Source organism: Lichenostomus cassidix, chromosome 2, assembly GCF_008360975.1.
Source record: "Lichenostomus cassidix isolate B80296 chromosome 2, HeHo_3.0, whole genome shotgun sequence".
NCBI classification, from domain to species: domain Eukaryota; kingdom Metazoa; phylum Chordata; class Aves; order Passeriformes; family Meliphagidae; genus Lichenostomus; species Lichenostomus cassidix.
The window spans coordinates 96,345,584-96,362,378 of record NC_139482.1 but is presented as its reverse complement, the minus strand read 5'-3'; the positions used below and the strand labels follow the sequence as shown (position 1 = coordinate 96,362,378).

At 37.4% G+C, this 16,795-nt stretch overlaps 1 protein-coding gene across 1 annotated transcript in view; it reads right to left on the bottom strand.

The window, feature by feature from the left end:
• TMX3 (thioredoxin related transmembrane protein 3) overlaps positions 1 to 16,088 on the bottom strand; it is a 29,093-nt gene extending 13,005 nt beyond the window's left edge. Inside the window, exons 1-10 of the mRNA XM_085052462.1 lie at positions 15,963 to 16,088; positions 15,711 to 15,765; positions 10,996 to 11,035; positions 9,886 to 10,009; positions 6,652 to 6,697; positions 5,612 to 5,692; positions 4,638 to 4,737; positions 4,308 to 4,385; positions 2,237 to 2,303; positions 311 to 409 (exon numbers count right to left, since the gene is read on the bottom strand). Of these exons, the coding sequence (XP_084908588.1) occupies positions 311 to 409; positions 2,237 to 2,303; positions 4,308 to 4,385; positions 4,638 to 4,737; positions 5,612 to 5,692; positions 6,652 to 6,697; positions 9,886 to 10,009; positions 10,996 to 11,035; positions 15,711 to 15,765; positions 15,963 to 16,011 (739 nt within the window). The 5' untranslated portion in view covers positions 16,012 to 16,088. The remainder of the gene's footprint in view (positions 1 to 310; positions 410 to 2,236; positions 2,304 to 4,307; positions 4,386 to 4,637; positions 4,738 to 5,611; positions 5,693 to 6,651; positions 6,698 to 9,885; positions 10,010 to 10,995; positions 11,036 to 15,710; positions 15,766 to 15,962) is intronic.
• Between the last annotated feature and the right edge of the window lie 707 nt (positions 16,089 to 16,795).

Genomic DNA, 16,795 nt, shown 5'->3' with positions numbered 1-16,795 from the left:
TAGAATTCCCTGCATGTATTCCAAGAGTTCATATGCAATTTATGCAAAACCTAAGGTGCTCTTAAATTGGAAGTCCTAATTTTTGTGCTAAGTATAGGATTAGACATACTGTTTTTCTTTGTGAGTAAAGGACTAGAGTAGGCTGTGGATGAAACCACAGCCAGGTCTGACCAACATCAACAGAAGACTGCCACTGTCAGCTCTAACCTGATTAATTTCTGAAGTTTAAAAATATGTTCTTGGTACTCTTTTAATTTTCCTTACTGTTTAGTACGTGATGTCAAAGAGTTTAGTAGTAGCATCACCTCACCTGTATCTCCAAGTTCATACAGTGTAAAGCCATCTACATGAAGGTAACCTTGAAATCTTTCTCTGTTTATCCAGGATGACAAATCACCATCTTCATACTCTGGAAAAAAAATTAAATTAAAAAAAAAAATTACATTTTAGAAGTGGTCCATCACATTTACTATTTCATTATTTAATATTTACTGAGGCAAACAGTATTTTTTCTCCTTTTTTGCCTTTTATTCTTGTTAGATGAATTATCACACATTTTTGGGAATTTCTGTCAAGTTTTAAAACTTCTAAAGCTATTTTCAATTGTTGAACAAAAAGTGTATTATAGAAAAGCATGAAAAGATGATTTAATGATTTTTCTTTTCCCAAATCATGCTATATATACTATATTATAAGCCGTGACCCAGTGCAGAAAGAAAGTTTCAAACACTGTTTTTAAAGGTGTGCGTGTGTTTAAGTTGTCAAGTTCCAAACAAAGCAGAGATATAAAAATACAGATAGTATTTGTGAGTCCTTATATAAAACAGAAAGATCAAGAAAAAGAAGATACATTAACAGCACTGTGAATGTAAATGAACAAATAATTATGTATTACTGAGAATCAGTTATACTGAAGGCTAGTTTCAGATGCTAGATGTTTTAACCTATTACAAATTAAATTTTAACACGTATCATCAATTAGATCTAAATCATAAGTTAAAAAAAAGTCCATACGTATGCTGCTCTTTATATGAATAAATGCACAAAAAATAATTTGTCTTAAATCCTATTTTATAGACTGAAGTATCAATAATTTCAGGTTAACAATTATCCGCCATATGATGGTAGCAAGCAATTCCAAACACAATGCATCCCATGAATCTGCACTCATTTCCCCTACTACAGAGAAGAAAAAAACCCAAACCAAAGCACCAGACAATATTAGAGCACTGAAGTGCATTTTGCTAGAACTTTTTCCCCATAGTGAGCTCTTCAAATTTCTGCCCAGTCCTAACAGTTGCACATGCAAGCAGGCCACACAGCAAAAGAAGTGCCTCTCTAACAAGCTTTCCTGCTCCAGAATTGCTACAAGAGATCTAAAAAATTAAATGCAAATCAAGGAGGCTGTAGAGTGAATTTTTATCTGGGGACAACAAACTGAAGAGGAAGACAAGTACATCTATTCTACACAGTCACAAAAATATCCTTGGTGAACATGCTGGAATATTTTGCCGTGGTACTACTTATTCTCAGAAATGAAACCTGCAGAACAATCTTCTAAATTATATGTTTTCAACTTCAAGTGAAAACTTGTATTTAAAGCTATCTAAATCAAGAGGAGATGTTTTTGCAAATAAGTGGTGTGCCTGCAAGGCCATGCAATGTAACTACATGTGTGTGTGTACGTGCATCTAACAGGTTATAATGCCTTAGGTACAGTTTAAGTAGAATGTAACACATATGGATATGCACACATGCAGATATACACTTTTTATAGACATGGCAGGTGTACTGGCATTATGTACTGCATATATACACTGTGGAAATGGCAGTCCTAAAAAACACTACTAGTTTCAGGACCACTCTACAGCCTACACCCTGAACAAGCCAGGTAAAATAATCTCTATGTGATGAATTTGTACAGTGAGGGAAGAAAGTAACTTTTGTAAGTAGATTAATGCCAGCAAAGCAGTAATATTGGAAGCTTCATCTTGCTGAAAACACAAAGCAAACATCATCACTTCTACTTCATTATTGCTAAACCAAATTCCTTGTATTTTGTTGCATAAAGAACTACTAATTTTGTTCTCTTTTCCTTCATGAAGGAGCTGCTACTTACACTAAAACTGGGATATTTCCCAGCACACAAAATAACCTTCAAAAAATCCCAACTCCTTCAGTTTCTCCCTATATGCTTTAAGTGTCTTGTCTTAAGGAAATTTTCACTTTTACTTACCATCATAAACAAAGTAAGTTCCATCTTTGAAGACCATAACAGCAGGTAATTCAGGCAATGTCACAAACTGAAAGAGTCAGGTTTGAATTAACCCATGGAAGTAAAAGATTTTTAAACAAACAAAAAATCTGAACACATGTAAATGTAGTTCATGGGGAAAATCTCAAAGGACACTTAAGTATTTTCTTTCTACATTCACTAAGATAAATTTATCAGCTTCTGTATATTAAAAGTAACAAAACATAAATACATTTTTGAGAGGTAGATCTCCAAAGCGTAAGGGAAAGAGGATTTCTACTGGTATCTGTAGTAGCATGAAGAATAGTTTATGGGTTGGACGTGAACTTTAGATAGGAAATTGTAACTTGAGGGTTTTATCAATCATGTTCTCAGTTCCCAATTTGTGCTGCTGTCAGCATACCTGTCATACTACTACTTCTACTAAATGGACAGTCAATTTTGCAGAGTAAAGTAGTACACTGTAACATGTCCCACTAAATCTGGGCTATTTCCTGTGCTTCACTGATGGGAATGTAAAGAAACAGCTTCAGCACAAAGTGCTGCAAAGAGACCTAATTTAGACAAACAACGAAAGCCTGTATTACCACACTAAACATGATTTTTTAAATTGGTCAGTAACCTACAAAAAAGCAAGCTGTAGAAACTTTCTCCTTGGAACTCAAAATAATTTTATTCAGCTCGTGTTTTTACAGACCTGCCATAGAAAAAATATTGTATCTACTTCTCACTGCTTGCTAGCATTCTAAGTCGAAGTTTTAACAGCATTTTTGGTTAAGAAAGAACTGCATCATAAACTTAGTTAAGATAATGTCATCTGAATTGTCTGATTTACTGATATGTTTTGGAAAGGTAAAACCAGCATAATTTCCAAATTACGTGCCTTCTGTCATCATTCTGCATTAACCTTCTTAGAAACTAATGTAAAAGCAGTAGATTTATAATAGCTGATATGAATAAGCAAGAGGTTAGTCCTAGATGATGCTTTGTTCTCTTACTGGCCCAAAACATAATTTAACATCTTTGTTGGACAAATAAACTGTGTACAGCTTACCACTTGCAAAAGATGCCTAAAGCTTGGAACAGTATTACCTAAGGCTACAAAACCAAGCCTAACAATGAACACTGTAATGCAAAGGCTCATTACAACTAGCAACCAGAAGTTTCTTAACATTTTTGATTCTCTCTCATAGAATACTGCACACCATCTCTACTTTAGCCTAAGTGACACTGATGGGAAATTACCTTCTGTGGGGAAAAAAACCTCACTGCTTACATCAGTGTGATAATAGAACCTCAAAGACTTGCAGCCTTTTTTACACTCTTTCTACTGCACAACTGAACAGTACTTTTCTTGTTTAGGTGAAGCTGAAGTGCAAATAGCAATATTTAGATTAAGGTGGCTTTTGATACAAGGCAGCTGGAAAAAGTCTCTTAATTTTGCTACAAGTAAGCAACAATGGTTAGACTAACTACAGTAGTATCAATTTTTCCACCCTTGTGACAAACTGTAAATACTTTCCTTGTTACAGAATTCTCTAAAGAGCCACAAAAGAATTCTGCACACAGTGGACTGGATTGGCTGATCCCCAGGCAGACTAATGTTTTTATCAGCTGAATTGTCCAAGATGAAAAAAACTTACTTCTTCACTTCTGATTACTAGGGTACGAGCAGTAATCCATGCTACAGAGCCCCTAATTAGCTCTAAAAGTTTGGTGAAAAAACTGTTGGGAGCAACAAGCGTTTTGCACTGGCTAAAAATTCAAGTATTTACTTTCTTGAGCAGGTTGTGTGGCCCATGTTGAGTTCTGCACATCTGATTAATTTTATTCACATGACTGGCCAAAATATAGCAATGACAGACTGAAATTTGGGATGTATGCTTTGTCCATATAGGCTCTAAAATTACAAGTTTCAGTGTAATTACTTAGATATCTATCAAAGCCAAACATACTGTAAGAAGCAATCTCTGTGCCATCAGAACAGCAAAATTACATAGATGAGGAGATATATGCCATTTCTGGGGAAAGAGTAGGAATGGAAACAGCTTACCTCAGGCAGCACATCTTCTGAGGCAGAAAAAAAGTATGTATAAACTATTAGTTCTGAAGCAACCTCAATGTATTTTTCCTGAAAAAATACAAACAATGTTTTTTTAATTTCTGAACTTTTAGTATGTGTCAAACAAAAGCTTTGTGACATACCTTTTCTTCAAAGAGCAATTAGAAAATACGGTTATAGCATAAGATTGTAAAAACCCTTTAATAAATGTAAAGCCCCCCAAAAATTGGTTACAAGCATGCACTTCAATCTTTTTAAAGATTATTTTAATTACTTCCTAAATAGCCAGAAGAAGTAACTTTACTTAATCAAGCTTCAAACCTTTAAAGGCGATTCACCACCAACATATACAAAAAGTACACGATGTCTCTTTTGCACATGCTCAAACAGATGCTGGCTAGGAAGTGGCCTGATAAGAGGTCTGGGAAGGAAAAAAAAAAAAAAATCTGTTACTGCAACCTGCAAAACCCAAACAAATAAAAATCCACTAGAAAATGTCACAAAACACATAGTTTTGTGTGTTGTTTTTTAAAAAATTAAATTCCACAATGCAAATTAATTTTTCAACTCATTATTCTACTTTCAACTAAAAGAAAACAGCAAAAAAGGACACCTGCCAAACCCCCCCCCACCAAAAGTAACATGTTATGTTCCTCAAATAGTACTCTTAAATTTGAAATTCAGATATTACTACAAAATGCTGTAAACATGCATGCCTTTTACTGGCTGCACAATCACAGACTGGACTAGACTGGAAGGGACCTTAAGGATTACCTGGTCCAACCCTGCCACCATGAGCAGGGACATCTCTCACTAGACCAGGTTGCTCAAAGCCCCAGCCAAACTGGCCTTGAACACTTCCAGAGATGAGGCATCCACAACTTCTTTGGGCAACCTGTTCCTGTGTCTCACCACCCTCACAGTGAAGAATTTTTTCACAATATTTAATCTAAGTCTATCCCCTTTCTGTTTAAAACTATTGCCCCTTATCCTGTCAGTACAGACCCTGATAGAAAGTCTATTACACAATCTCTTTATATAGTGCAAGGCCACAATAAGGTTTCAATCATTTGAGAGAAAAAATTCTGAACATGAGCACAGCAGTTAGGAAATCTGGTCTTAGAAATAAATAATCTTAACTCACTACCAGTCTCCCATGCAGCCACATATGCAGTGCAAACAGTTTTTCATTTCAATATTTTGTTCTTTTTAAATAGATTTAACTCTTGGCCCACCTCAAAATCCTACATAAGTTTTAAGTCACCAGAACCAGTCTCAGAGGAGAGTATACTTACCCTGCCACTCTATTAGCAAACTCAATTATATCATCTTTGGTTCTAGGTCCTCTATAGTTGTATGCCAAGTCACCTTTTAAGCTAGATGAATAGGAAACACAAAAAATAAACACAATAGCAATCACCTAAAGTACATTTGCATGTACAAAATCTCTCAATCCTCACGTTTACTACAGTCACTTTTTAGCAAGTGATAAGCAAAAGAAGTGGTCAGCAAAACATAAAAGTCAATAATGCAATACAGTGCAATTATGGAGTAAAAGCTTATCCACACTGTATCTGAGTTACTGACTTGTTGAAATACTTAACATTCTTTTACAATTACTTTTTTCTAGTACACAGCAGTCATTTGCTTTGTAAGCACACAGAAGATTTAGAACGTTTGTTTATGACCATATTAAAAATCCCCCCAAAAATGACAAAACACCCCACACTCACACCAAACCGTAGGGACTCAACATTTATGCTACTCAGACACTACTCCTTGTAAAAGGCAAGCATGTAAATTTCATTAATGATTTTTTTTATAATTGAAATGTATCAAATAATCTGCAAAACCTTTTGAATTTCTGTATTAAACTTCAGTGTTCTTCAGCTTATGGTACTCTGCTGAGAAGGGATGTAGCATGCTTGCATTAGCAGAGTATTCAAAAAAGTTTTACAAATTCTAATAGACTTTCTTTTGAATCCATATAGGTTTAGGAAGCTCAGAGGAAAAAACGTAATGATAACCCAAATTTTCAATGCCTCTATATGCCAACAAAATTCTTCATTCTTAAAGCTTTTCCGTATCAAGCTGAATATCTCTGCTGCCTTTTCGAGAAAACTAACTTGACAAGATTTATTGTGACATATTATGAATACTGTTTGCTTAAACAATAACCTGCTAAAAAGTACTCAAAATTACTGAGTGTTTACTTAACATGACATTGTACTGGACTATACATTACACTTGCTTGAGATTTTTAAATTGACAGGGCTATTTTTAATTTTCTGTTATGAAATCATTGATAGAAATTCAATAGGAAGCATCAACTTACAGCTTGATTGTTGGATAGCCTCGCACTCCAAATTCAGATGCAATACCTGAAAGAAATGCGTTAATGCTAAAGTGAACCAAGACTTTTTTTTTCTCTCCTACCTTAATCTTTAAACATGGTTTACTATTCAAGCCACATAAACAAATGAAAAAAAATACCACTTCTCTCAATATGAATTATTTTACTTGCTTTCAAGAAAAAGCCTGCTATTATTAAGCTACATCATTAAATTCTGGACTTCTTTCAGAGGTGCTGCAGCGTCTCAGGATAGGCTCCCAACTCATGTGCTACAACTCAAATGTCATGAGAATCCTCTGGACAGACATGCTTGATCTGATTTCACCAAAAGGTAGCATGCATTGAATATCCACATACAACTGACTGAAAATATAAAGAGGCAAGAATTAAGCATCAAGGAGGTAGAGCTGTTAATACTAATGCTTGAAAGAAACATAGAAGACAATTAACTACTCATGTGCTACAGTAATGGCTAACAAGAGAAATGCAGTATCATACTGCACTAATTATAAAAAAGTTTTTAAACCATATTCCACACAAGTAAATGTCTACTGTCAGGAATCTTACCAGAAGTAGGCACTTTCTAAGCAATCAGACAGTTATCTGCTGCTTACCAAAGTGGTGAAAAGTAAGATAACTGCTTAACTTTTTCCTCCACCTCAGATTTGCTTAAAACCATGTATCTTGCTTCCATCAGTTGGAGGAGTACAATTTGCAACTACCCTTCCACTTGTGAACATACCAACTGCCACCTTTACACTTTACAGCAAATTCAGTGTTTTCCAAAAATTAAACTTCATAGTCTCAAAAAAGGATTAAGTCTAAAATTCTTGCAATACTTGTGCAATTCCCTATTGAACAACAATCCCTACACTCACTACTTGTTACAAAACCATTCTGAAGCTACCAATCACAGGCCACACACAGCAAGCAGATGTGGCAGGACTTGTATGCAAAGCCCTCAGTTAGAGTTTAGAAATTGTGACCCTAAGGTTGTTCACCTTAGGATCAGTACCTTATTGCATAGCATTACAAATAACTAGCAGCTCACCTACAGGCAGCTTAATCAAAGATGACTGTTGTAAGAAATATGCATATGAGGATCAATTTGATTCTGATCCTTTTCTCTCATAGCTCTGCTATATAGAACTACAATGCATTAAAATGTGTATTGGAACACTCAATCACAAGAGCTGTCAACAGACAGTTTACTTCTCCTTGCACAGTTCTTGTGCATGGTTAGGAGAACTAGAAGAGACAATTTTAAACACTTTCTTTAAACATTCCAGCCATGAGGATTACCAAAATCCTCTCAACATCATGGAAGTGACGTATTTGCATCATCACCTCCACTTCTTGATATGAAGAATGCAATACAGCCAAACAGCAGCAACTGTGCCAGCCCCAGGTGTGATGCATTTCTACTCAGCTTACATACAGTGGCCTCCCGAGGCTAAACCCCCTGGAAATTCAGCTGATACCACAGCAGGTGACTTCTCTGTTGATGTAAGTGCTGTGTCCTCATCCCACAGAGCTACCAGAGGTGACATTTACTGGATGATTTATATGTTCACCTGTGATCTCAGCTCTCTGACAACAAGCTACCCAAAGTTCAGATCTTCCACAACACTTCATATTCCTACTATGATCACAAACTATGAGGAGCAAACCATTCATGTTCCTTCATAGTGACACATACACGTTACAGCTGCATTTCCTTCTGATATTCTGAAGACTGAATAACTTTCATTTCAGAGAATCTTTAGATTGCAAAGACATTAAGCAAAGTTGATTGGAGCTTTTCACATCCAGATGTAAAACTTCCACTTTCCAAATGGAAGTATAAAACCCTTTCAAAAGATTTATCACACACTATTCTTTATAAAACTAGTAGCAAATCTGAGAAGAGAAACTTCCAGGGCACAAAGGAACCCTTGCAACTTTTAGTAATTTTTATATGTATAAAAATGAATTATATAACAAAAACACAGGACCAATTCTGTTCAAGGTATAAAATACAAGAATTTAGTAACAGGATGACAGATGCAAATATTTCAGGATAAGAGTAGATACAATTTATGTAATTTAGAATTTTATATACATAACTGGAAAGTTAGAAAACCATGAAATCTATTCCCAATTTTGAAGCTACCTGGTTGCATGAACTTGAAACTTCTAATTCTCCAGTCTTACTTTTCTATAGAAATTAAGCATCTTAAGATGAAACATGAATTCAAATTTACTTGGTTTTACAGAAAAAGATATATACAATGAATTGGTCTTTGAGACAAAATCATTTTCCTCTCAAAAGACCAAACTCTCCTATATCTAAGCACAGGAAAAACTGGAATATCACTGAAAAAGGTACGCTGCATAATATTTCAGGCAAATACAATAAACCTGAATAATCTGATTTAATGGATATTAACTAAAAACATTACATGTATCTACAAAATTTTATTGCATATAGATCTCACTTGGGCCCCACTCCTTCCTATACCTTCCCTTTTAAATATCCTCCTGGTTCAACAAGGATACAAGTAAATTGACAGTAAACAAGACCACAAACACAAAGAAAGTACTGTTAAGCATTCAACAATCCTCTCACGTCTACCCAAACCCGTTCTCTGAATACTGAAGGTTTGGGGTTTTCTCTGAAAAGGTCAGTACATATGAAAGGCATCAGCAAAAAAAAGGCATTGAAAGAGCTGAACTCAGTTATTTGAGGAGACATTTACAGAGAAATATGGGAAGAAATCAGCTGAACACTGATCACTGATGAAATGAATTCAGTAATTTCAGCAGGCTTTGTGTAACAGCTCCGGGACCGATTACCTGAAACGAGTACGAACAAGAACACAGGCACTCCTCCAACAGTAATACAAGGAACCTAAAACTGGATGCTCTCAAGAGACACACCACATAAAAATGCTTATATAACAGTACTCTAAGAGGCGTATCAAAAGCAGATCTTTGAAAAGCTTTTACCTTCCATTTGTCAGGAGGAATTCTCTACTCAAGCAGAAATAAATGCGATAAAAATCACATACTACAGCAAGTTGTCACTGTTAGAGAGAAAAATAATCAGGAAATTTTTCTCTGGTGGCTGTTTTCATACCTGTGCTATGACACAGAAGAACGACTTTCAGAAAAAAAATTAAGAATAGTTTCAAAACAGAGGCTGTGGTGAAATTACCCTAAACAAACCATACTTACTAGAAAAGGAAGTTGCATCCATCTTCCCAACTTTTACTGGAGAACCCATGTTTCTCATTTCTATGCCCACTTCATTCCACACAGGCTCTAGCTTCTTGCAGTGGCCACACCAAGGTGCATAGAACTGAGAAGCAAATACATTTTATTAAAAAAAAAATTAATAGTATAAGTTGATTCTACAATTAACCCTCAAATCATTAGCAGGACTTATTTTCCAGTCATGGTACTCCTTATGCCTTAATAAAATTGCAAGTTAGTTACAAGGTTAGCACAGCAAACAGCATTTATGATTTAGTCCTACTTCTATGGAAAAGCACAAGTTTGAAAGGAATACATTAAATTACTGCAGTATTATATGATTTCTTACTTAGGAACAAACTGTGCTCAGAACTTTTTTTTTTTTTTTTTTGCAAGTTAAAAGATTATATAAACAATCTAGCCAGGAATATGAACTTGTCAATAGGAGGAAGATATCAATGTTTTGGTGTAACAAGATATGGTCACAATTTGACAAAGATGGATGTTGTTTTGCTACACATTACAAAAAACTCTGAATTAGCACATATAGTTTTTCCCACTCAAAAATCACAAATCTGAGTAACACAATTTTGAGAATTACAGTACATATTTGGGCGAGAAAAGGAATGTTTCCTCATTCACAAACAAGCTCAATCATTTTAATAACTCTTTGTCCCTGAAATAAGGGAAACCGTATCTTTCCAAATAATTTAGAAAAGTAAAAGGAGGCACTTATGTATTTGATCTTTCAGTGCTAATACAGTCTAGAACATGAATCAACTGATATAATTAGTGAAAGGAACTATAAAAATTCCCAACAGAGCTTATCACCTTCTGAGTGTTAGGTAATCTGCTTTCCTTTTTTAAGGACTGCAAAATATAAATTGAAGCCTATTCAGCCTATTCCTGGTTCACCCTGAACAACAGACAGATTGCTTATCTATCCTGTCCGGATTAAAGTCGTGAAATTTTTCTGCATCATGTACAAACAATTTTCCCAACAATGAAGCAGCCTGACTACAGGGTGTAGCACTGTGCATTCTGTCTTTTAATTTCCACCGGCAGATCTTCCCGTTTTTCTCACATACTCACATCTACAAGCCAAATATCGTCTTTACGGTTCTCTTTAAACCTAGAAAGAGGAATAAATGAAATCAGCAAATTATATATCTCAAAATAAAACAGTGAAGTGCACGTGTGAAACAGGCAAAGTCTACAACATAGTTAGTAAAAAACTATAGATACAAGACTTCTGGTTTGTTTCTTTCTTTGAGGGTAGGGAGACAGAGGAGATGGGTTTTTTTTAGTAGTGGTTATTTTTTAGCACTATACTACACACACACACAGAGCTGTGCCAATTAGGTTACTTTAACTATTTTCCAAGACAAAAAAACACCCAACAAAACAGAAAAACAGCAAGAAATAAGAATACACACCAAAACACACAGAAGATATTTGATTAGGATACAGAATCTTGCAGTTGTCTTAGTTGTATTAAATATATTTGTTGTTGTATTTTTATGTACCAACACAGACTCTCAGACCATTGGTTTAAACTGTTAATCTTAGCTTTACTGAATGTAAACGAATTATCACCTTTAATATTAACATGCAAAACAATTTTAGTTCAACCTCCTTTAACATTCTACTATAGTTGTGTCAGTTTATAGTTTTATTGAAATTGCACAATACCAAAAAACCAACTTATTGGAATAAAAATGATGAAGTTACTGATAAAACCCAGAGATACACAGATATTACTGAATTATCTTAATGCTAGATAAATGGCATTCAAATTAACTGACTGTTTTCATTAACTGTAAATCTGTCACTAAATTCTAAAAGCTCTAATACAAAACCAAACTTGGTAAATCAAAGCTCTCTGGTACCTCCCAAAAATGCTGCTTACACATTTCACTGCTGTCACTACAAGATCATATGAATTACTGCATTAGTTAATTAGTTCTATGTAGAGAATTAAATATGCTAGAATCTTAATCAAAGGTTTGTTTTTGCAAAAGACAGGTTTTGTAAAAGTGACTAGAACTGGGACTAAAGTCATACACTTTAACATATATGACACAACATTCTTACTGCACCACTCTTATTGCAAAAGGAGATTAATATTTATATATAAATATGCAGTAAGTGTGTGATCTACACTCTAAGATCCAATTAATAGACGTTATAGCCCAACTCATCAATTCCCAATATGCAGCATGCCTATAAATGGCTCATAAGCAGTAGGCAGAATTTATTTTATTTCATTTAAAGTTGAATCTGTAATAGGCCATAATGGTCTTGAAGAAATACTAATGGTGATGTTGGCTTACTGTTTGAAAGAAATAACTCAGAAATCATGAGTACAATCTAATTACAGTGTTGAGGGTTTCAAACTTAGAATTGCAGCATTCCACTGGTAAATTCCAGCCTATCTTATTGATGGCATACCAAGGCTGCAATTCCTGTACATCAGCAGGAAAGATATTTGCAGAGATTAACGTGGAACTGCTAAAGGAAAGCAGCATTTTTAAGCCACAAAATTGTTTAGTTGACAACCTCACTAAAAATTTACTTCACCACCCTAAGTGCTATAGAGCTAATGAAAGAACCAGTGAGAGTCCAACATCTCTTGAGAACTCTAACAAAGCTACAGCTAACTTCCAATTACAATGCCAAATAATTGGTTATGATGCAAGAGCCAGAAAGCAGTTAGTGAAACATAAGATCCTGGGCTGTGCTTCAATTTAGAATATCCACTTTTGCTTTGTATAAGAAAAATTTACAATTAAACGTTCTCCTTCCTCTGCCACAGTACAACTGTTATGGCAAATTACAAAGAGCATTAAAGCAGTGAGAAAGGTAAGACTTCAATCTTGCCAGCAAACAGAAAGAAAAGAGGGAAAGAAAGGAAACATCTGGAGGCTGAGCTTTCCAACAGAGTTTGATAACTTTGACCTAAGACTCTATAAAAAATACTGTAGCTTTTACAGTAATAAATTTCAATGTACTACTCACTGACAAGCACCTATTTAATCAGCTTCCACATAAACTAAAATTTGAAGGGTAACAAAACCCCAGCTATTGAAACTTACTCAAGTTTTGGTAATGTCAGTGATTAAACTACTAGACAATATTAAGTTCAACACACTGCTGAAGAAAAACAGAAATGTCTCTACAAATGAGTAGTTAAGCATTTTCTGAAGGTGCTGTTTCTAGGCCCTATAAATACATTTCCAAGCACAAATTTTCAGTGTCTCTTTTTAACTGTCCTGTGCAATCCTCTGTTGGATGGCAGAGACACAATCACACTGGTGGAAAGATGATGTAAATGTTGCACATCCTTGAAACAAAATTGTTTGTCTCAAACACATACATCTTCCTAACTACATGATCAAATGTTCTCTCAGCCTCCACTTAAACCAAGCACCCATTTAAAATAATGAACAGTTAAAAGAAACCAGCATGAAGCAAAACTGAACACCAAGGCCACAATTCCAAGGGCCTCAAATCAACCCAGCTGCTGTATCTATCCCTTGCTGTCTCCCTTTTCACTCCCTTTGCACTGTTTCTTACACTTCTGATCCTAGTTTGAGCCACTAATGCATCCCCACAGACATAAAAATACTTCCTTTTTCAGTCAGGCTACTTATCTGCTTCCTTATCACAGTAGAGCAAGTCCACACACATCACAAGATGAGTACTGACCTGAGACAGCAGATCTGCTATCAGAGCAGCACAAGCCAAGAGGAATCTCAGCTCATTGTGTTTCCCTTCCACAGCCTAGAAGTGCACATCTGTTAGCTCTGCTCTGCTACTTGTTTTTCCATATCCTGTAATCTTAGGAAAGGGACCTGCACCTTGTACTAATCAGCACTGTTTACAACTACTAACAATCAAATAGAACACAAGGCTTTCAGCAACAGCAAAACATCCATAATATTTAGGCATCTCTAAAATGGAAAGATTTAAATTTCACCACTCCCTATTCCCTGGTTTGGAGAAAATTTTAATTAAAATTTAAATTGTTTAAATTAAATTTTAATTTCAATTAAATTTAAATTGTTTTCATGACCTTTCTCACCATTTGCCAGTTAGCTAAAAAAAACTTTTAAAAAAACCACACAAAATCTGCCCTGAAGAATTCATCAATTCTTACTCCCAACTGCAAATAGAGGCATCTGTATAGTTTTACAGCTGAGAAATTCAAGTGTTCTAAACTAAGATTTTCTTTTATCAGTTATTTAAAAAAAGTTACGTGACAACAGAATCAGGCTTCTTCACTATAAAACAGCAAATACGTTTAAATTCACATGTATGGAAACTTCATCCAGGAACATGATGCAGGAGCACAGATAGACTAAGTAAAGTTATCTTCAGCCCTTGAAAATATGGGCATGTTTTAAAAAAAAGCTTTGAAAATCAAGTCCTAACAGTTTTCATGCTTCAGTTGTTTTCTCACAAACACCTGAGAGAGGCTGCTGTGTCTCTCCCAAGTACTCCTTCCATATGTTCCCATCCCCTCACCCATAAATCCACTATGCCTCATCTAATCTTCTGATAAACAAGCAATATTGTAAAAAATGTGAGTGGTTTCTTGACAGTTTAGCTCTATGATGTAATTTATCATGGACTGAACCCTTGTGAAAACATCACCTTTAACTGGCTGAAATTTATCCTAAAGCAGTCATCTAATGCCACCTTCTCCTGCCCTACCAGCCACTATTTCCCATACCTTCTCTTTCAATTTCAAGAATCATGCTGCTTTGTAGCACCTGCTAATCTGACCAAAAAAAACATTTGGGGTAATTTTCTTGGGAAACAGCAACTATGTAGCTATCAAACTGCTACAGCAAAGCAGTACACCAACAGTGATGCTACACAACCAAGTTCATGGCAGGACTACCCGATTCAACTCCTGCACAGTCTCAGGACTAATTCTGTTGTACAGGCACATTTTTGCACTGGAATATTAGTGGCACTTCAAGCAGCCATGAACTAGTCCTGCAGGCATCCTTTTCCCTTCCGCCTCTGGCCATGCATGAATGCACTTAGACTCATTCTCCTAACCCCTCGTGGCAGGTGTGCAGCAAACTCTAATGAAGAACTTGGTTAAAAGCAATCAGCTTTTATTTGGGGCAGGCACCAACACACCAATATATTCACCATACCAAAAGGAAAGAAAGAACAAGAAAAGAAGTTCAAGAACATTTCTGGCAACATCACCTGCAGTAATAGCTTTGAAAAAAGCTGAAAAATTAAACTGTTCTCAGCTTCATTAACTGAACCTCCTTAGTAGGTGAGACAGGGGAGAGACCTCATGAGAATCTAGGACTTCCCCAAGAGAGGAAGCAGAGTGGCAGTCACTGATCTCTCTGGCAGCCAGTGACATAACCTGAGGGAATAGCATGAAGTGTTGGGAAGGTTTCAGTGGGATATTAGGAAAATGTTTTTCACCCAGAGAGTGGCTGGGCACTGGAACAGGCTCCCAGGGCAGTGGTCACAGCACCAAACCTGACAGAGTTCAAGGAGCGATTTGACAACACTCTCAGAAACTTGGTGTTATTCTTGGGGAGTCCTGTGCAGGGACGGGAATCGGACTTCAATGATCCTTGTGGGTCCTTTCCAACAGAGGATATTCCATGATAATTCAAGCAACAATTTTTCTGTCCTTCCTTCTACAAAAAAAAAACCAATCTTTTCCAGTGTAGCTTTCTTGACAAGCACACTACACACAAGGTCTGCAGTCGTGTTCCCCACAAGACAAACAACATCTCAGCAACGAGGCAAGACACCCCAGTACTTACGACTCATCTAGATCCTCCACAAAACCCGCACCTGACGCCACCACATGTGCAACCACTGCGAGGCAAAGGAAAAGCGCTCCGTGAGTGATGCCCGAACCAACCCGGGCTGCTCACCCACGCCAGCTGACAGGCTCCCTTCCCTGCTGCCCCCGGCGCTTCCCCACCGCGCCGCCCGCCCCAGCGCTGCCCGCCCCGCAAGCCCAGCTTTCCCCCCGCTCTCCCGCAGCCCAGCCCGGCGCCGCCGCCCGTCACCTGCCGCCCAGAGGAGGCAGCCCGGCCGCCCGCCCGGCGCCGCTGCCATGTTGACAGAGCCGCGGCACGGCCGGAACGGGAAGCGCCGACCTCTCGGCAGGCGCAGGCGCGGAGGCGCGGGGCGGGGAGGGGCTGGCTGTGGGCGCAGCGGCCGCCATGGCACCGCCCGTCCGGCCCGGCGGGTCTGCGCCGCCCAAGGGCGCACGGGGAGGCGGCAGGGAGGCCAGCGGGTCACCGTGACAAGACTGTGTGGATAGAATTCGTCATCTCCTCAGCGGGGAGACTCCCGTTCAGTTGAATCAGTGCTCTGCCTCTTTGGAAGAAAAAGCCGCCTCCTTCCTCCCTCCGGCTGTCATGTGTTCGCCGTGGGTAGAGCTCGTCCCCTGCCTTGCTGCGGGTCAGCAGCTCTCCTTCAGCATGGGCACGAAAGCTGCTCACTTCAATGTCTCTGTGTCATTCTCTTTAGATTGGTTCTTTCAAACCTGTTCCAGTCTTTCCCATCTTCAGCTACAATGTTTTTTCTATCCGTGCAGATATGCAGGTGTGCAGGTCCTGGTAGGGCAAGTCATCCGCTTGTTTAAAAACTTCAGTTAAGGCAGGTCTGTGATTGTTCAGCCTGGAAAACAAAAAGCTCAGGGGAACTTTATGAATGTGTGTAAATACCTGAAAGGGGTTGCAAATAGACCAAAGCCAGGCTCTTCCCATCAGTGCCCAGTGACAGGACAAAAGGCAAAAAGCACAAACTGAAACACAGGAGGTTTGTTCAGAACATGAAGAAACACTTCTTCACCGTGAGGATGACTGAATCCTGCCCACCAATCTCCCACCTCAGA